Consider the following 18,198-nt stretch of genomic DNA (forward strand, 5'->3'; position numbering starts at 1 on the left):
GTTGTTCAAGTCTCCGCTGGTTCACGTTAGCTTTCGCGCGATGATACTCGCAAAGGCGGTGTAACTCGCCATTGCGTTTCATAACCCGAGGGTTTTGACATCGTTTGCTGGGATAGCAGCAGCGTTGATTATCATTGAATTGTTGAGACTGCTGGTTATCAACTGGTTGTGGGTACTGGTACAGTTGCGAGGCATCACGGGGTTGGGTGGAACTCATTCTTGAATGGCGCGTTGGCGAGTAATTGGTAAATGAAGATCCAGGTCCGTGTTGGCGGTGCGGGGAAGCGCCAGGCGAGCGTTGCGGCGCAAGTTCGCAGTTCGTTTAGATCTGTCGTTAGCAGTCGAATGTTACTTGCTACTTTTCAAGACATGTATCCCTTTCAGATTCGTATACCGTGGACTTGTAGTGGTTGTGAGGACGTTCGATTCCAGGTACGTGGAAACACAACAGCACCAACGGTGTTGTGTCTGAACATTTGTACCCATGTAGAAAGCGATGCTGAACATGGCCACGTTCCTCTGGAGTTTTTGAGGCGACAATACCCACCATTTGTTGGAGAACGAGTGCGTTGATTCTAACGCCATCACGTACGTGGCGTGTCATCTGCCAAGATTTTGTGGCGGCACTAACATAAAGAGTCGAGGTGGTCAGTCTCCGCAGGCTATCGACAAGTACAGGTATCGCCATCATCGCTACCAACAGTTTAATCAAATCAGTCTTCGACGGATTGGCTTCGTCGATAGATTTTACTGTTAGAAACATAATTTTTTCTTAGAGTGGGGCATGGGAGTTGAAAGTGCACGAAGCACCATTGTTGCTCACACGCAGGTTGTGCATTTGTTCAGTGCGGTAATGTGGAACTAGCCTTTCTCAACTTTGAAGGGCTAGTAACTACTATGATTTCGGTAACATTCTGGCCTTGAGGGGTGAGCCTGCGCATTGTTCAGCAAGTTCGACTGTCCACATTACCACGAGCTCTAGCTTTATTGCGTTGAAATAATCAATTGATTACCGTGAACCAAGCAGACGCGCCACTGGTGTCGACAACAACTTTTGCATCACGTGAACGCTTAAAATCGATTAATGGGACCAGCAAGTATATTCAATCATGCGAGCTGAGTTCTCCTTTCTCTCTACTTTGCACCGTCTTCTCAGCAATGAAATCTGTGGTCGAACGGAAACAAGTTCGTGGATACGTCCGCTGTGCCGCCAGCTCCCTCGATTGGAAGATCCTCCAAACTACTCTGTGATAGCAATTCGCTCAAAAAGTTGAGTTCGTCTTCTGCTAAAACAGAGTGCAGAGGCGGGGAAGCCACGCACGGGTCCACGTCAAATTGAGGTTCTGATCCAGGAGGCAGCTTTGTGTAAGTTTCGTTTACAGGTAGCGACGAAGAGCTGCTGTCGCGCTGTGATCGCTCCATTTCCTGCACCTCCCACTTGCGTCGAGCCTCAAGCCGTCGCTGATTCAAGTTGGCTCTGTCGCGGTGAACTTCACAGAATCGATGCATTTTGCCGTCGCGTTTAATAGCTCGAGGAAGTTCGCACCGCTTGCTTGGGTATCGACAACGACGTTCTTCTCGGAGGATAGTGGTGTGAAAATCAGCGTCCATTTCGAGCAGGTCTTGTTGATACCCGACACTGAAGCCAAGGTTATCTGCTGATGTCGTAACTTGGATGTTTGAGGGGTCCATGTCCATGGCCGTCGCTGAGAGTACGCGGGAGGGATCGCGCGTTGGGCTTGCTCTTGGCAAGGACGTATCGAATTAGTCTATGTTGCAGCTAACCAGGTGACCATGGCATTTTCGCCGTGATCCATGATGTTGCTGATTACCAGAGGATCAAGTTGGTAACGTCAAGCGTGAATGGGTGAGCTCGTTGTGGCTCGACATCTTCGGCTGAGCTGTGCCACACGAGCTCCGCAAGAATCCGTTAAATTGCGTCATTAGTGTGAAGTGCTAAGTTTCCAGCACTGTAATTTCCTGGATACTGATTTCCAAGGCGAGTGTTAACCCATTGGAGTGCCCGTTCGCAGTGTTTGAGTCAAATACTTCTAAATGATCACTCCAGTTTGGTTGCTAAAAGAACAGAGGCCCTAGCAAAGACGGCGAAGGGAAATCTAGGACAAGGAGAAGCTGACACAATACTTCGATTCATGACATTCATTCCTAGCTCGATCCGCGTAGCGCTTACTTAGTGTTTCGGTGCGTTGTGGTTCACTTGTCGATTAGCTTTGTAGTTGCTGGTTTCAGGATGTCCTCTCTTTTCTAACTAGTCATCGTCGTTGTCCACTACAACCTGGGCTCTGGAGCGTTAATTGCAAAGTAAGAGAAAAGTCATAGCACACAAAGCAGGGGAACTTGTTGAGCTCAACTTCGAAAAGCGCGTTAATCGTGGGGCAAAATAGTAGTAAATCGGTAGCCACCACAAAAGCGCATCCTAGTTCCAATCTGAAAGCATCGTTCGATCGAAACAAAAAATTAAAACTTCGCACAGTAGTCGTCCGTGAACCTGTTGCCTAGGTAGTTTTATTGCTTGGCAGCCTCTCCAGGGGACAACAACCGATCGAGGTACTCCAAATCCTCGGGGTCCAAATCGTAGTGCCAGGTGCTATTCGACAGCCCTGGTGCGTCTTGAGATGACCTTGGACTAGAAACTGTTGATCCCTGCTGTCGAGCCGTCAACTTCCGCTTTTGATCGACTTTTCGCTGGTTAATGTTGGCTTTCGTGCGATGGTAGTCGCAAAAGCGATGGCGTTCGCCGTTGGGCTTGAAAGACCTGACAAACGCGCATGGCTTGCTTGAGTATTTGCACTGTGTCGTCTTATCCACTTGGATCGGATCGATGAAAGTTGTAGCAGGCATCATGACAAACGAACTGCCTTCTCGAGAATCGGGTGTCTTGCGCAAATTCAGAAGTGACCAAGGACGAACAGTTTGCGCAGTGACGATAGAACATCATTCACGCAGGTGATACCCTCAAACCGGGTGGTGTCCTGATTATTCACATGGAAGCGACGTGATATAGTTTCCTTCACTCGCTGGGTTCACCTGAGAATGTGGACATCAGTTCAGACCTGCTATTGTTAGGAAGTGCAGGGGCTGTTGCGCTACCAGTCTTCATGGAACCCGTGAAGTCTTCTCAACGAAAGACTCGGCGATCAGATGGACCCATCACTACTCCATTGGAATGTTTTCGGCAAGGAAAGGATAGCGAGTCGATGCGAAATGCCCTCGCAGAACTGGCCATGAGGCTTGTGGATGCAGAGGACCGCGAGGAATTTCGGAAAGCTGACGGTGTCACTGCTATTGGTAGGGTTGGTTCCTTCACTCTCGTCCTTTTGCAGATTACTGATTGGGGTTGACGTTCGTGATCAGTGGATCATTTGGCACGCATCTCGGAAGAACAGGCGACGCAGAATTATGCTTGGAGAACATCTGAAGTCTTCGGAACCACGTCCGTTTGCAATCATTCAGCAGGTTGATTGTCCTTTGGCTAAGCATGACTGTATTGTGCAGGTGGGAGGAGTTTGAAGTTCTCGACTCGCTCCAGTTTACACGTAAGTGTCTCTGCTTTTGTCCGAACTTGAGCGTAGTTTCTGATTTGTAGCATGTGTACAGTGGTGGCAATCTGCCACGCAAGCATTGAATCAGAAATCGCAGCGGAGATGCACGAACTCGGTGCCCTCGAAACTCTTTTCGAGGTGCTGAGCTCGCTACCGCCACAGCTCGAAGATTTTGGTCCTTTCATCCTCGAAAGTTTTAGGAATCTCTGTGCTTCCGACGAGAGTCACACCGAACTACCAGCCAACTTCGTGCAGCGCATGTGGGAGCTTCTCCTTTCCAGCCATGGCGTCCAAGTCTCCTCGTACTGGCAAGAACTAGCAGCTGAAGTGCTCACGAACATAGCAGCGATAGATCCTGTGCGTGCGGCTGCAACGCCAGAAAAGCTCTCCTCAACTTTATCGCTCCTTTTGAAAGCAGTACCAGTCCCCGAGACTGCAAACTTCGGTATCGGCGTGTCCGATCTGCTATGCACTTTATGTTGCGACCAAGCGTGTTGTCTGTTGTTGATCTGTGAGCTGGACACTCGACGACCACGACGTCGATTACGACACAGTGGAGTTGTCTATCTGGCTGAGCTCACCGAGCAAGCAAAAGACGACGCGCTCAAGCAGAGCATGGAAGCACTAGTCCACAATCTTTCATGGAGCGATCCAGCAGGTAAACGCAGCATCCAGAAGCTGGCGTTGTCGAGCTACATGAACAGGTTTGCTGTACAACCAGCCATAGCGTAAAAATAGTGGACTAAGTAAGCATTCAAGTAACCTCGTTTTCTGATCTCCTGCCACGTCTTGGCTCATCGTCTCATTCGCTCTTTGGTAGTTCGTGGGCTGCAGGGTTTGCATTGTCATTCCGAGCTCCACGCCATGTTTGCCACCGCTTCATCCTTCCCCGTCCGAAATGGACAAGGCTACGGAGCTGGGAGTCGCTCGACCCAACGAGAATTCAATGCACGAGGTCGCATCGGCTCCGTTCATGGAAACGCAAGCCCAAATGTCCACGCGAGTGTCCGCGCGGCAGCTTTTGCAGCGCGTCAAGCGCGTCAGTTCCGCCAGAAGCGAGGTCCTTCCCTTTTCACAGTTGCTGACGATGAAGCGTACGGCGAGAATGAAGCTCAAGTTCGGGAAGCGAGTCCTGTTCTGGTGCCGCACCCAGTACCAGGTCAGCCTAAGCGCAAGATGAATCTGCACTTGTCCCTGGACAAGTTGGAGAAGCTTGTACTGCCCATGATGATGGTGCAGCCCGAAGAGCCCAAGACAGACTGCGGACCGCGCAGAAAGAGCGTGCTATTCGATGATGACAGCCTAGACGGCCAGAGTTCCGCAGTCTCTGCTGCAAACTCGGCCCGACCGCCTACCGTACGGCAACGTCGTGCTTCGAGCGTCACGCTCAGCATGAATTCGCCCGAAGCTGCAGAATTCATCGAGGTGGCGCACGATGGCCCTCAAGAGTTAGGAAAACGCACAAAGCGCGTCAAGAAGCTTGGGAAAGGAGCGGGTGGCACCGTATTCCTTTCACTGTACTTGCCGACGCTCAAGTTGGTCGCTGTGAAGGAAGTGGTCGTCTACCAAGAAGAAGATCGGCACATGGTCAAGCGCGAGCTTCACGCGCTTCACGACAACCTTGCTTCGATTGACGCGGACGCACCACTTAGTGGATCGGAGGGTTTGAGCAGCTCCGATATGCTCAAGCACCACTTCCTTTCGGGGTTAAAGTCGCGCAACTCTCTCTGTCCATACCTCGTCACGTTCTACGGAGCGTTCCTCAAGCCTGCGAAATGCGCCGTCTCCGTTGTGATGGAGTTCATGGACATGGGCAGCGTGCAGGACCTACTGGACGCCAATATCACTGTGTCAGAAGACGTGCTACGCCACGCCGCTTTCTGCTGCATCACTGCTCTCGACCACATGCACAGCCAAAGGTTCGTTGAAAGCCACGGAGTGTGTAGAATGCGCGACAACTAATACATTTCTTTGTCTTCAGAATGGTCCACCGCGATGTCAAGCCAGCAAACATCCTCATGAACCGAAATGGTGAATTCAAGGTACGCCCGTCGATGCCTGTACATGTGTCAGACGTTCACCAAGCTGACGTGAATTTCTCTCGTCAAGGTCGCCGACTTTGGGCTGGCAGGCACACTCGCCAAATCCAACTCGTTTTTCTCGGATTTCACCGGAACGATGATGTACATGGCGCCCGAGAGGATATCGGGGGCGCAGTACACTTGCGTGAGCGATGTGTGGTCTCTCGGTATTACCCTCTTTTCACTAGCAACTGGGGCGTACCCGTTCACGGTCGACGATGGGTTCTTCGGCCTTGAAGAGGCTATTTGCCACGACACTTTGCCACCGATGCCGAATCGTTTCTCTCCGGTGTGTCGTGACTTCATCAAGCGGATGCTGGACCGTGATCCGGATCGCCGACTAAGCTCCGAGGCAGCACTGACGCATCCATTCATCAGTGGCTACGTGAACAGTACGGCATTCCGGAACTTCTCCCAAGTATGGCACAGCATGGAGATTAAGCGTGCAATCGATCCAGAGGACGCCAGGACAATCGTCAATCTTGCTGTCGAGTACTCCTACCGATACCCGAGCATGGTCAATCTACCACCTGAGGTGACAGGAGCAGAGTCTGCTACAAACATTTCACCATCAAGTCAAGGACCGCCCGAAAAACACTCGTTCTTCCACCGGTTCAGCAAATTTCTAGGCCAGGCACCCCCCAACAGCAACATAGCACCTCGTGGTCCAATCGAGCGACTCGCAGATGAATGTAGAGTGTCGACGGAGCATCTTCTGGAACTATTCCATGAGGTAAGTTTTGAGCTGCTTGGTCTAGCAGTTCTTGAAAAGTAGTAACCATCTTGAACTCGAATGGTTTACTAGGCGCTGAACTAGCTCCGACGGTCAATGATGTGGAACTGAGCCGCTGTCTCACGCTGCATGGCGAGGTTCTTTTCCATCTTGGTGACGACGGACTTGGTTGTCAATTTCAGCTTCCCCACCACATTCCTCTCTCGCAGCTCCAGAAGCTGCTGGTTAATCTGATCAAGAACAGTTTGTTCCTTAGTTGTCTTGGACTCCACAAGGTCTGCTAGCTCAGGGTTGTTTCGTGCTGGTAGATGAAATCGTCGAGCACAGCCTGAGCTACCATAACGTCCTTCATCAGTCTCATCACAGCATAGCCAACGCTTTGCGCGGTGCATCATACAGGAAGCAGGTACAGCTGCGGGCCCTGATGAGGCGTTGCGTCGGGTCTCACAGGTTCGACCACACGCAAATTCGTAAGTTCCGGGGTGATACACACACGAGTAGCGGTTGTTTTGCTCTTCCGAGTACTTCTGTCGGCACAACCGGCACTGAAGGACACGCCTCTGGTGGTCGTGCATTATCGACAGTCGCGATGGAATGATTGCTGCCTTGATCTCGCGGAGCAGACTTTGTTTCTTCAGCATAGGAGAAGTGGTGGTCATAGTGAGTCTCTGCTTCTGCAGTAGAAGCTCATGCTTCATCTTGAAAGAAGCTCGCACCCTCGTTCTCTGTGAGCAAAGCTTCGTCCACCGCTGGAACATCTCCTTTACAAGCCGTTGCTGGGAATGACCAAACATCATTTTGCCCAGCTCAGCGCGTCGAAGGCGCATGCGAAGTGCTCGACGACGTTTCCTCTGCAACACACTCACTTCCTTGCTCTTAAAAATGCGCTCTTGCTCCAACTGCTTGATTAGTGTCTCCAGTCGAACAATTTCGCGCTCACTGCACTCTACCAACGCCCGTCGCACGATTGAATCAGTTAGCAGCGCGAAGTACTGCGTGTGGAGTCGATCACGTAGATACGACGTTCTAAAGCGCTGCACTCGACCATGAAGCACTTCAGAGTCGATGGTAGCATTCAGTTTGTGTACTCGTTTGTGCTTCAGCATGGCCTTCTCCTTCTCCTGAATAGCACCAGAAAGCGAAGTATCCGCCTCTTCAATCCGCGTGCGGCACTTGTCAGCGTATTCTCTTTTGGACTTCGCATCATTAACAACGTGCTCCCTCTCTTCTTGGATTCGCTTGACTTCACGCTCCATACGTTTTAAATTCTCTTCTAGTGGCAGCGCTCGGTGCTCCCAGAATTTGGCTCGTTCAATAGCGTCCATCCACTCAACCTCTGCGCGCGAGAGTGCGTAGAACGTCTCCACTGTCGCGATCATTCGTTCCTGCACCATCTTCATCTCGAAGGCTCGGCGCTTCTCCGTCGCAACCTGCTGAGCGTCACGTAGTCTATCAGCCAGACGGCTCGCCTCCATTTCGGCTGTAACTCGTCCGTGTACCAACTGATCAGCGAGGTACTTGTCGAACTGCCGCTCCAGAGCTTCAGCTAGAGCGTCAGCGATTTCTTTCTCGCGGACCTGCATCGACAGCTCATCTTCGGTCTTGATTTGTCTCCATTCGCGATGTAAGCGGTGCTGTTCATTCTTACCCAACTTAATCTCAAGACGACGAGCGGCTTTGTCGTTCACGCGATTCCTGTCTTCAACCATCTTTGAGTACTTCGTCTTCATAGCCTCGATCTCAAGCTGTCGGGTGTATTCCCTCATCTCCATCTCAGCGGTCGCCATCGCCTTCCTCTCCTGCATATAAAGCACTATTTCTTCGATGTAGAATTTCCGACTCGAGCGTTCTTCAGCCAGCATCTCCTTGCGTCGAGCTTCATGTAGAAGTCGCTCTTCCTCTACCAGACGTCGGAGTTCGTCACGGCGCGCCATCTCATCTCGAACTAACTGCAGCTTAGCAAACTCCTGCCCCCAAGTGGCATACAGCAAAGAGTACTTCTGTTTCCTTGCAATCCACAGCCGATCAAGGCCCAGCAATTGCACAACTACTGCACCATCAACCCGAGCTTGATCGGTAGTCGCTATGATGGCGTTCCCTTTTGTACGAAGATAGTCTTCAGCTTCGTGTTTCGTCTCCTGAAGCCGCTCTTGGCAGAGTTCTTCGATCGTATCTCCTACCAATTCTTCAAACACTTCGCGTGTTAAACCTTCCACTGCAATAGCGTCCCGTTCACGTTTGCTCTCCTGTCGCAGTTGATTCTCCTTGGCTAGCAGAGCTTGCTCGATGCTAGCCATGGCCAAGCGTTTTTCACTTGCTCGAGCAACTCGCTTAGCATCCAGACGACTAGGACGTTGTGAAAGTGGTCGTCGTATCCGAGGAGGGTATACTCGTCCTCGCCGCTGAAGCTTCATCGCCTCTTTACGACTCGATTCAAGACTTGCTTTACGTCCCTCCATCTCGTACATAAATTGAGACTCTAACTCGTCTTGACAAATCTCTTTGGTCAGTTTGGCTTCTTCAACTTCCTTCTTCACGCGCCACGCCATTATTTCGCGAATCTGCTGGTCTTCACTCTCCATTTTGTGACGCTCGGATACTTCCATCTCTTGCTCTATCCGCACAAATATGTGTGCTCTGTCGTCTTCATCGGCCATAGCAAAGCACTCTTCCTCCTTGTACATGGCTTCGTAGGCTAGAATCTCGTCCATGGGAATGTAAAGGGTTGCTTCCCAGTGTAGCGGTATCACCACCACGCAACTATCCTCTACTCGATAATACTTCACCTTGACAAATCCATACTTGGTTCGCAGTATCGAGTTCTGCGTCTGACAGTACAGACGATTCATCAATTCGTCAACCTTATTGCGCTCTTCAACAGCTTTATCAAGTCGTTCCTTTGAAGTAACCACTTGCTGCTTGACAAACTCGAATTCTCCTTGAATTCGCTGGTAGATAGCGTTCATCTCATCACTGCTTTTGATAAGAGCGGGGGCATGAAACTCGGAGAATTCAGCCTCCTCTTCGACACCTTCAATCGCGCAGTATGCCGCCTGAAGTGTCCAATGAGATTAGTTGTCCTGAATCTACAACAGTGTTGAAAGAAACGTACCTCTCGTTCTTTCTGGGCTGCAGTTAGTCTTGCTTTCGCTTCGTTTAAACGCTTCAGTACCGCTTTATCTTCTTCAATCAGAGCCTCCGTTCGCGCATGATCGGCTTCGATCAGAGGAAGCTTCTTCAGCACCGTCTCATTTTCGAGCTGTACGTTCTCTAAAAATGCACGCTACACAATTCAAGTGTAAGCGTGAGGGGTAAAATGGTTAGCGTCAATGCCTTCATGTTACCTGTATCTCGAGTCGATTGGTGCACTCCCCATGCTGGCGGAAGATCTGCTGGATGCGAAAATTGAAATTGCGAAGTCGGCCATGGAAGAGGATTTCGTCCTGGTGCGAAGAACGGTGAATATCCTGGACCAATCGTGGATACAATGGGTCCGAGCTGTCAGCATTTCCTAGAAGTGTCCCGCGATTAATTCCGTGGCGGTAGTTAAAGTCATCAATGGACTTGGGGTCCAGGCGATCATACAGCATAGACTCCTGTTCTTCCATCGATCGAGCTTCTTTCTCAAGCCGGAGACGTTCGTTCTCAACCTTACTCAGATGGCCTGCATCCTTGAACCGAAACGCGATGCCAGTACTCGTCTGTGCGCGGTGGATTCGGACATCTTCATCGAACTCTGGATCTCCTCCTCGAGCCTGGTCGGGGTCATCACTCGATTTGGACATTTCTTTCCCACACTTCTTGCATTTCAAGCCGAAGTCGTACTTTGTCCCCCATGCTTTCAGCTCGAGATGCTCGCACTTGAAGGCTTGTTCAACTGCAGCTTGAAAATTCGGGATCCGTAATAATTCTTCTTTTGCTCGCTGCTCTTGGTTAGACTTCAAAGCTGCCAGTTCTCGCTCGTTAGACTCGTTGACCTCCTTCACGAGCTCTTCCTCTTGTCGGATCCTGAACTCTCGCTCCTTTCTCGCCTTGATCCGCTTGTTGATAACGCGCTTTGTTTTTCTTTCCCAAGTCTTCTTCACTAACGCTAATTTTCCCTGGACAAACTGTTGCGCAAAATTCTCCTTCACTTCATGCATCACAGAGGCGGAACCTCCAGCGACTTGTTGTCCGAGTACGTTCAGCTTTCTTTGCACTTGAAAATCAATCTGGGAAGAAACACTCTCGTTGTATGTCGTCAGGCGAATAGCGTCTGCGTAGAGCAGCTTCTCTCTTCGTGCTAGCTCACGGTGCATCTGCTGAGACAGGATGTCATCTTCTTTGGCCTCTCGAGCAGCAGCCTCGTTCTCCTCCTGAATATTCTTCTGTGTCTCTTGTTGCAGCTGCTCAATTTTCGCATCTTTCGCGACCAAGAGAACTCGAGCTTCTGCCTCTTCCCTGCGTTTGCGACGAAGTGCCCTAGCACATGAGCTAGCCAAGAAGACTGCATTTGCGTTGTCCAGCTGATACCACTCCGTCTTCTCGTGTATCGTCGTCTCCATCATATCTTCAGAGTCGCTGGAAGGACCACATAGCTAAACTGATATCAACAAGACAACAACGAGGACAGTAAGCTGAACATTGTACGTACCTTATGCATTACGTGGAGTTTTGTTCGTGCTTCACGCCACTCGTACCGGACCCCCACGACCATAGTCTCTTTCCGGTACGAACCAGCCATAGGTATTGAGCTTGTAGCAGCTTGAGATTTGAAGCTGCAGTAGTCACCTAGGAACCTCTGCGCAGCCAGTCTCTTTGGCTCCATCAACGCAGATTTCCGTGCTTGAAACCCCATCCTGCAGCAACCGAAAACGCGTTAGAATTCTTGTACTGAGTCAAAGAAAGCAGGGCCACGACCCACCTGGACTCTTCTTTTCTCTGTCCCTGGAACGAAGAATCAACCACGATCGGAGTGCCTGCAGCCAGCATCTCACTCTCGCTAACTCTTCCTTGACGAATAGCAATGCTATAGTCGATTTGTACTGCGATCTAGTTGTGTACACATTGTCTAGTGAGTATTCAACCGAACAGACTGAAAGGCTACAGCACGAACCTCTTTTTTAATCTCAGCACGTAGCATGTTCACATACTCGGCCCGTTTGAACCGCTGGAAATGGCCGTGAAATAAAGTGGAGTCCCACATTTTCGTCTTGCTTCGCTCCACTTGGATCAATTCTTGAAGAAGTTCTGTCGCCCGCTGACTGCTTGTCTTCTTTGACTGCATTCGCATCGTCTTGACTAGCTCCGATACAAAGTGCTTCTCTTTCTGAAGAAGTCGTATGCGTGTTTCCTCTTCTCTAAAATCTTCTAGTCGCTCTTCATATCTGGCCACGTTGTTTATGACGTAGCGACACAACTTGCGTTTGGGATCGATAATACCTCGATGAGAGATCTCCAAACTAAAGCAGAGACGTATGCCTGCAAACTCGAAAGTCAAGTTGTCTCCATCTCGCAGAACCTACATATACATACAATTCAAAACGTAGAGTGTTAGTCCAGGGCTTGCAGTATATGGGCAACTTATCCCGTACTTTGCCACCAAGGTCTCGAAAAGTGTGGTGCTGCAAGGAGTCCATTTCAGGGCCAATGTATAATTTCCAATCTTCTGGCGTTCCTGGGAGCTGTTCACGGTCCTCCGGGTTATCTTTTGTGTTCTCATCGTCGACGATAAGCGCTGATCTTTGAATACGGACGCTCATTTGTATTCTGTAGAAGCAGCGCTTTGGGAGATGGAAGCACCCGGTGATCTTCCCTGTTGTCTCTCCTTCAGCTAGCACCATTTCATTTTGCTCGATGGAGTACGTCAAACCCATCGACTTCTTCGGCATTTGGTGACTCCACCACTCGAGTTGACCCTTTAAAGGGAAAATACATCGCCGTAACCTGTTACCATCTTGCTGCAGAGTGGGCAAAGGTTAGCATATGGACCATTGCCAGCAATAAATTCCGGTGTATGACACTCACATGGTACTTCTGGATTGCGTGAACGACATCATTGCGGAGTGCGATGTTCTGGAGATCCACAAAGCGATCTCTGACTTTAACCAGACGAGCTTTGGCACTGTCTAACTCCTGTTCGGCTAACGATCGGAGCTCGTTCACTTTCCAACTTTCGATGGCTTGCGTCTTCGCCTTCTTGTAGTGCTCATGCACAGGCGCAACAGCACTTTTCAAAATCTCAAACTTGCTCTCCATCGTGACTTGGTTCAGTAGCTTCGTTGGGTCGACGAAGGGGCTGGCAATGTGGATTGGCATGTCGCTCGCTGCTTGGACTGTAGCTACTGGCACGCCGTCAGGCTGAAAGATGGCTTTTCCGACTATCACAGGGAGTTCGTGGCGCTGTTTTTCGATTGCATCAATCTGCGCTTGGACTTCGGACAGTTTTTCTTCCGCTTCTCTCAGCATCGGCAGAAATGACGCCTCGGATCGATGGACGATCGTGGTTCGCTTTTGAATGTTTGCGATCCGAGAGTCCAAATCGCCAAGCTGCTTCATGTAGACGGCTCGGCGCGTCACTAGCGTGTGGAACTGCTGCTTTTCATGCTCGGACGGATCGCGTCGTGGCGGACCTGCAAGTACCTCATTCAAAGCGTCCTGTTCCGCTCTTACTTGCTTGATCTCTTGAAGCAAGTGATCCTTTCGCTCGAGAATTGTCCTCATGTCGAGCCCCAGATTTGTTTTCGCCTGCTCTACTTGCTCCAACTTCTCACGCAGCATCGACACCTTGGATTGGATTTCCAAGAGCCCAATGCGTTTCTGCTCGTTCTCAAGGATGAATCCCGGCGTTGTCGAAATTCCTACCGTGTGCTCGTCTGGGTATACATCAGAATTGTAAGTATTAAAAAACACGATCTCAAAAACTACCACGTACCAAGACCGGTACGATGTCCTCCATCCGTGGCTGAGTTCCATTCACCCGGTTCAAAAGCTGTATCGAATATCCCAATGGACGATGTGGTCTGTAGGCGCTCGAACGCCTGTTGAGCATCCACGCTTTCCTCTTCCTCGACCATCTGCATCTCTTCCTGCATTGTCTCCACTTTCCTATCATACTCCTCCTTGTGCTCTCGCTCGTGCGTTTGCTGTTCTGCGAATTCTCTCGCTTCCACTAGTTGTTTCTGCCAGAACTTCATGTTTCGCTGCCTGCGTTGCACCAGCAAATGCTCTGCTTTCTGCTCCTTTTCCTCCAGTTGGCGCTGTTTCTCCTTCATCGTCTTATCAATCCGTTCACGGCGACGCTCTTGGATTTCTTCTAACGCCTTGACCTGCTCTTTCCTGCCTGCTTCGGTTTTCAGCTCTTGAAATCGATTCAGAAGCGGAGCATGGCGTTTGTTTCTCTTCTTGAGTCCAAATTGGAGCTCTTCTTCCATCTCGCGAGCGTCTTTCAGCTCCTCCGCAACCCGTTGGTGAACTCGCGAGTACTTGTGCGTCTCAGCATCCATTTCATGAACGTGAAGGACATGTTGACGCAGAAGGCGACGGCGTCGCAGCGGAGGCAGCTCCGCGTACTTCCAGGCTGTAGTCAACGCCTTCTTTCCCCCCTCAACTGTCGTCTCTTTAAACTGTCGCGCTGCGTCCTTCGCTTGATCCACGAGAGGTCCGAGCATCTGGTAGCCCCTCAGGAGCTCCTGCTTGTCCGCCAAGTCGTCTTCCTCCTCCTCCTCTTCGTTGCCCTCGTCTTCTTCCTCCCAAAGCTCTACACAATGACACAATACACAGCGTTAGAATGGGAGCAATAGTCTACAAGAGCCATACAAAACTAACGTACTGATCATCTTGTCCATGGTGAAATCCTGCGCCGCTCGCCCTCGAGAGACCCACTCGGCCAGTGCCTCCTCCCGAAGCTCCTCCTCCTCCTCAGTTTCTTTCTTCGCCATTGCAACGAAGCTCAATCAATTTGTACAATTAGAGAAGCAAGTGCAGAGGTTTAAAGCTGCATCGCGCCGCCCACGACGACTCGAAGCCCGATACAGATTCTACCACAAGCGACCCGTCGCCGACACAATACCACAAAGGCAAAACATCGCGGACTCTGTCGCCAAAAAAATGCACGTATTGCTTGGCTGCTCGCTGGTAAGTTCCCAGTGGTAACCTGCGCCTTAGTTCCCCCTCATGCATTGCCAATGCATGCACGTTGAAGTGATCTCGAGCTGTCCAATCGGAGACTGTACCCAAAACTTGGTACAGTAATGACGTCACACGAGACCAGTTTGGACAAGAGACCGAGGAATCATCTCTCCATCCGATTTAACAGCGTCTCATGCCTCCGTCCGTCGCCAATTACAACAGCGTGGGCGCAGTGGATCGGTGGGCCACTTCTGCTATGGGCTCGGACGATGCCGCCCGCCCGAAGCTGCAGTTGTGGCTGCGCGTGGGCGTTTTCGCTGTTGTGTTAGTGACGGTGACGATGCTGCTGTCAGTGCTGCCTGTGCACGAGTATCTGGTGGCCACCACGACATGGGTGCAAGGCCATCTGATACTAGGCACGCTGGCAGTGACGGGGGTCTTCTGGGTGGCCATCCCTCTCTGTCTACCGTCCACGGCGCTGGAAATGGTGGCCGGGTCGCTGTTCGGCGTCCCCCACGCGGTGTTGGTCATCACCGTGGGCAAAACGGGCGGCTCGACGCTCGCGTTTTTGCTGGGGCGCTCCATGGGCAAGGAAGTGATCGGTGGCTACCTGCGCACCAAGTTCCCGACCTTCCGCGCGTTCTCCGAGGTGCTCAACAGTCCGAGCTGGAAACCCGTGCTGCTGTATCAGCTGTCCAGCATCCCGAACATCGTCAAGATCTACAGTTTGGCCATCACGCAGGTCTCAGTGGGGAGGTTCGCATTGTCCTCGGCAGTTGGGAACGTCCCGCACGCCATACTGTGGGCGTACATTGGCGAACAGGCTACGGACATCGCCGCGATTCTCTCAGGTGATGCCAAGATGACCACGAGTCGGATGGTGATGGTCGTCACTGGCGTCTCGCTTACTGTGCTGGCCATCACGTTCCTCGTGGTGTACACCAGGCGGCAGTTGCGGGAGCTGCAGAAGCGCGAGTGCCGCAGCAGCAGCGAGGAAGGACTTTTGCTCGCCATCGAGATCGACCCGACAACTCCAGCCAGCGCCAAGAGCTCGGCGCAGTGCGTGCGTCCGTCGACACCCACGCACGTCGTCTGGGCTTGACGGCCTGGTTAAGGCCTTATTAATGCAATGTATTTCTGCTCGCGGCTTCACAGCCATCCTCCTCCCTCTTACGCGTCCGTCCCAAGTGAAGGCAGCGACGGGAACACCAGCAGCTGTTGTATTACGGGCACTTTCGTCAAATCGCCGGCGCCATCAAGTTGTCGTAATCTGCGTTGGCGTTAGCACCAACCAGACAATATGGTGTCCTTTACCCGTGGCCTTGGCAAGCAAAGTGCATTCCTAGAAGCCGGCTTACGGATATCGTTGTAAATATCCACTGCGTGTTTCGGCTTAGGGATTAGCTGCGGGTGGCTTTAGATATCTCACTTGCAGCTTCAATGAGGAACGCAGCTGAGTCGTACATGCCTTGAACCCATTTTGGATGCCCCTACGATCACCAACAAGTGGATTTGCGGATTCGAACCAACTGAGCCATGGTTGTCGTTGTCCCAGGCTTTGAGGCGACTAACACGCTGGATTTATCAACGCAGTCAGCGGATAAATGGCTACTTCGAAGTGTACAAACGTTGCCTTTCCGGCTGGGGTCCGTGCAGATGGCGGGAAGTGCCCGTGCAATGCAACACGACCGGCGTAATCGATGAAAAATGCATGTGAATTGTCTGCATCCGTGTTTCTTTTGCATTTGTAAAATGAGGATACGCGTACATATACAGTCGTCAGCTCAAGGAACAAGCGCGCTGTTATGCAAGCGCGTCCAGCTAGGATAGGCCAGCAACAATGCTTCGTTGCTTTACACTGCCTTTGCATTTAGGATCCATTATTGCCTCGTTGTAGGTATCGCACAGCCCCGGTAAGCAAACGTGGTGGGCATCAGGGTGTTGGGGTGCTATTCTTGATGCTCTAACTGTCGCTGGTGGCCTCGATAATGGGTCCAAAGCCGAGCAAGGAATACATGTAACAGAACCGTTCTGAGGATACCATCGTATTTTCGTCGGTATTGCAATCCTCTTGCATGCTTCAAAAGCGTAAATCATGTCTCCCGAGTTCCTCCGATGGACATCGAACTGCACTCAGTGGATTATTAACCTCGGCATCCCCGAAATCAATACCCGCCCTGGATTTCCGCCGTAAACTAAAGAGGCCGCTCCTTCTAGCTCAGCTATGGCGATTTCATTAGGGAGCTCGCTTGTTGGAGAGAGCTGTAGACGTCGAGTCGTCATTTCCAGTGCTCTTTTCAAAACGGCATGCATATTACCTGCCTTTCCCGGTAATGGCCCGAGGCGTAATCCACGCGCTCATTTCTTATGCATTCACCAGTAATCAAAAACTCAAAAACCTGCGTTATTGTATAATATAAAAATATAGGAAATCGTATTTAGTGTATATTCCAGACGTATTTGTATGTATTAAACAAACCTTTCTATAAAACAAACAAAGCCTACTTATCGCTATACGCAGTTGTACAGATGCTGCAGGATGATACAATAGAGGGTCTACTTCCCTTCGTCGTTGTGCAGAGACCGCACTAAAAATAGCATGTCACACACCAGTCGACCGCGCTCAACTATCGAGCGCCAAGCATTGCACTTCAGAACCGAGTGCCCAGCCATCACCTCCAGCTTTAGCCATTCGCGCATTGGGGTCTTATCCACATCGGCTTATTCGCTTTAATCGACCAACCACAGGATCACCAAATGGCAGGAAGCTGGTGCCCGGACGCTCGAAGGCGATGGCTCAAGACCGCGGCCTGCACGGCGCTCGTGTGTGCCGCCACCTACGCACTGCTGACGCTCGTGCCCGTGGCGCTCTACGTGGCTCGCAGTATGGCCTGGATCCAGGCCAACCCGACCATGGGCGCCATGCTGCTGCCGCTCCTCTTGGCCGTGGGCATCCCGCTGTGCATCCCGTCGCCAGGCTTCGAGATTCTCGCGGGCTCCATGTTCGGCCTCGCCACGGGCACAATGTTGTGCGTGGTGGGCAAGACCGTCGGCCAGTTGATCGCCTTCCTGGCTGCCAAGCACCTCGGCAAGGACCGCATCAGCGGGTACATGCAGACCAACTTCCCCGCGTTCGCGGCCTTGGCGACGGTACTGCAGAGCTCGAGTTGGAAGCCGCTGCTGCTGATCCAGGTGGCCAATGTGCCGCACCTCGTCAAGTGCTACGGACTGGCGATCGCAGACATCTCGACCTACAGGTTCGCCGTCTCGTCGGCGGTGGGGGGACTGCCGTACGCCGTTTTGTGGGCGTACATTGGCTACCACAGCAAGAAGCTGGTGGCGGCCAGCGACGACAACGCCGTGGAGATCGGCGAGACATCGTTCCGGCAGCGGATGGTGATCGGCGTTGGAGGTACCGTGTTCACCGTGGTGGGCATGTGGTGGCTCGTGGTGTACACCAAGAAGCAGCTGCACAGCGAGCTGCAGCGCGTCAAGCACCTGCACCGCTCCAGCGTGGACAGCGACGACACGTGCATCACCATTTCGTCCTCGGAGGACGACGACGAGGTCGTTCAGATCGGCTTGCTGCGACCCGAAACGCTCACCACCGTGCTCACTACTGCTCAGCCTCGCTCCTACGACGACATCTGAACCCAATCAAGCATGTACACTAGCTAGAGAAACCAACCAATACAAATGTACGATATTCAAT

At 51.5% G+C, this 18,198-nt stretch overlaps 4 protein-coding genes across 4 annotated transcripts; 3 read left to right on the top strand and 1 right to left on the bottom strand.

Annotated features, from left to right (window-relative positions):
* Nucleotides 1–4,427: 4,427 nt before the first annotated feature.
* On the top strand, nucleotides 4,428–6,419 carry KRP23_5394 (Mitogen-activated protein kinase kinase 3; the record flags this gene model as incomplete). The annotated part of the gene is made up of 3 exons (XM_067890453.1): nucleotides 4,428–5,482; nucleotides 5,545–5,605; nucleotides 5,673–6,419. The coding sequence occupies 3 exons, from the start codon at nucleotides 4,428–4,430 to the stop codon at nucleotides 6,417–6,419; spliced, it is 1,863 nt and encodes a 620-aa protein (XP_067747000.1).
* A 38-nt stretch (nucleotides 6,420–6,457) lies between these two features.
* KRP23_5395 (uncharacterized protein) lies at nucleotides 6,458–14,296 on the bottom strand (the record flags this gene model as incomplete). Its single annotated transcript, XM_067890454.1, has 10 exons — nucleotides 6,458–9,430; nucleotides 9,490–9,660; nucleotides 9,722–10,954; nucleotides 11,011–11,215; nucleotides 11,281–11,408; nucleotides 11,473–11,877; nucleotides 11,951–12,316; nucleotides 12,384–13,231; nucleotides 13,291–14,115; nucleotides 14,188–14,296. 10 exons carry the CDS (start codon nucleotides 14,294–14,296, stop codon nucleotides 6,458–6,460), a joined length of 7,263 nt encoding a protein of 2,420 aa, XP_067747001.1.
* Nucleotides 14,297–14,679: 383 nt separating this feature from the next.
* KRP23_5396 (uncharacterized protein) lies at nucleotides 14,680–15,588 on the top strand (the record flags this gene model as incomplete). The annotated part of the gene is made up of 1 exon (XM_067890455.1): nucleotides 14,680–15,588. The coding sequence occupies one exon, from the start codon at nucleotides 14,680–14,682 to the stop codon at nucleotides 15,586–15,588; it is 909 nt and encodes a 302-aa protein (XP_067747002.1).
* A 1,655-nt stretch (nucleotides 15,589–17,243) lies between these two features.
* KRP23_5397 (uncharacterized protein) lies at nucleotides 17,244–18,137 on the top strand (the record flags this gene model as incomplete). The annotated part of the gene is made up of 1 exon (XM_067890457.1): nucleotides 17,244–18,137. One exon carries the CDS (start codon nucleotides 17,244–17,246, stop codon nucleotides 18,135–18,137), a length of 894 nt encoding a protein of 297 aa, XP_067747003.1.
* Nucleotides 18,138–18,198: the final 61 nt, after the last annotated feature.

This window comes from Phytophthora ramorum (assembly GCF_020800215.1).
Source record: "Phytophthora ramorum isolate Pr-102 chromosome Unknown Phyram_PR-102_s0004, whole genome shotgun sequence".
Lineage (NCBI taxonomy): Eukaryota > Oomycota > Peronosporomycetes > Peronosporales > Peronosporaceae > Phytophthora > Phytophthora ramorum.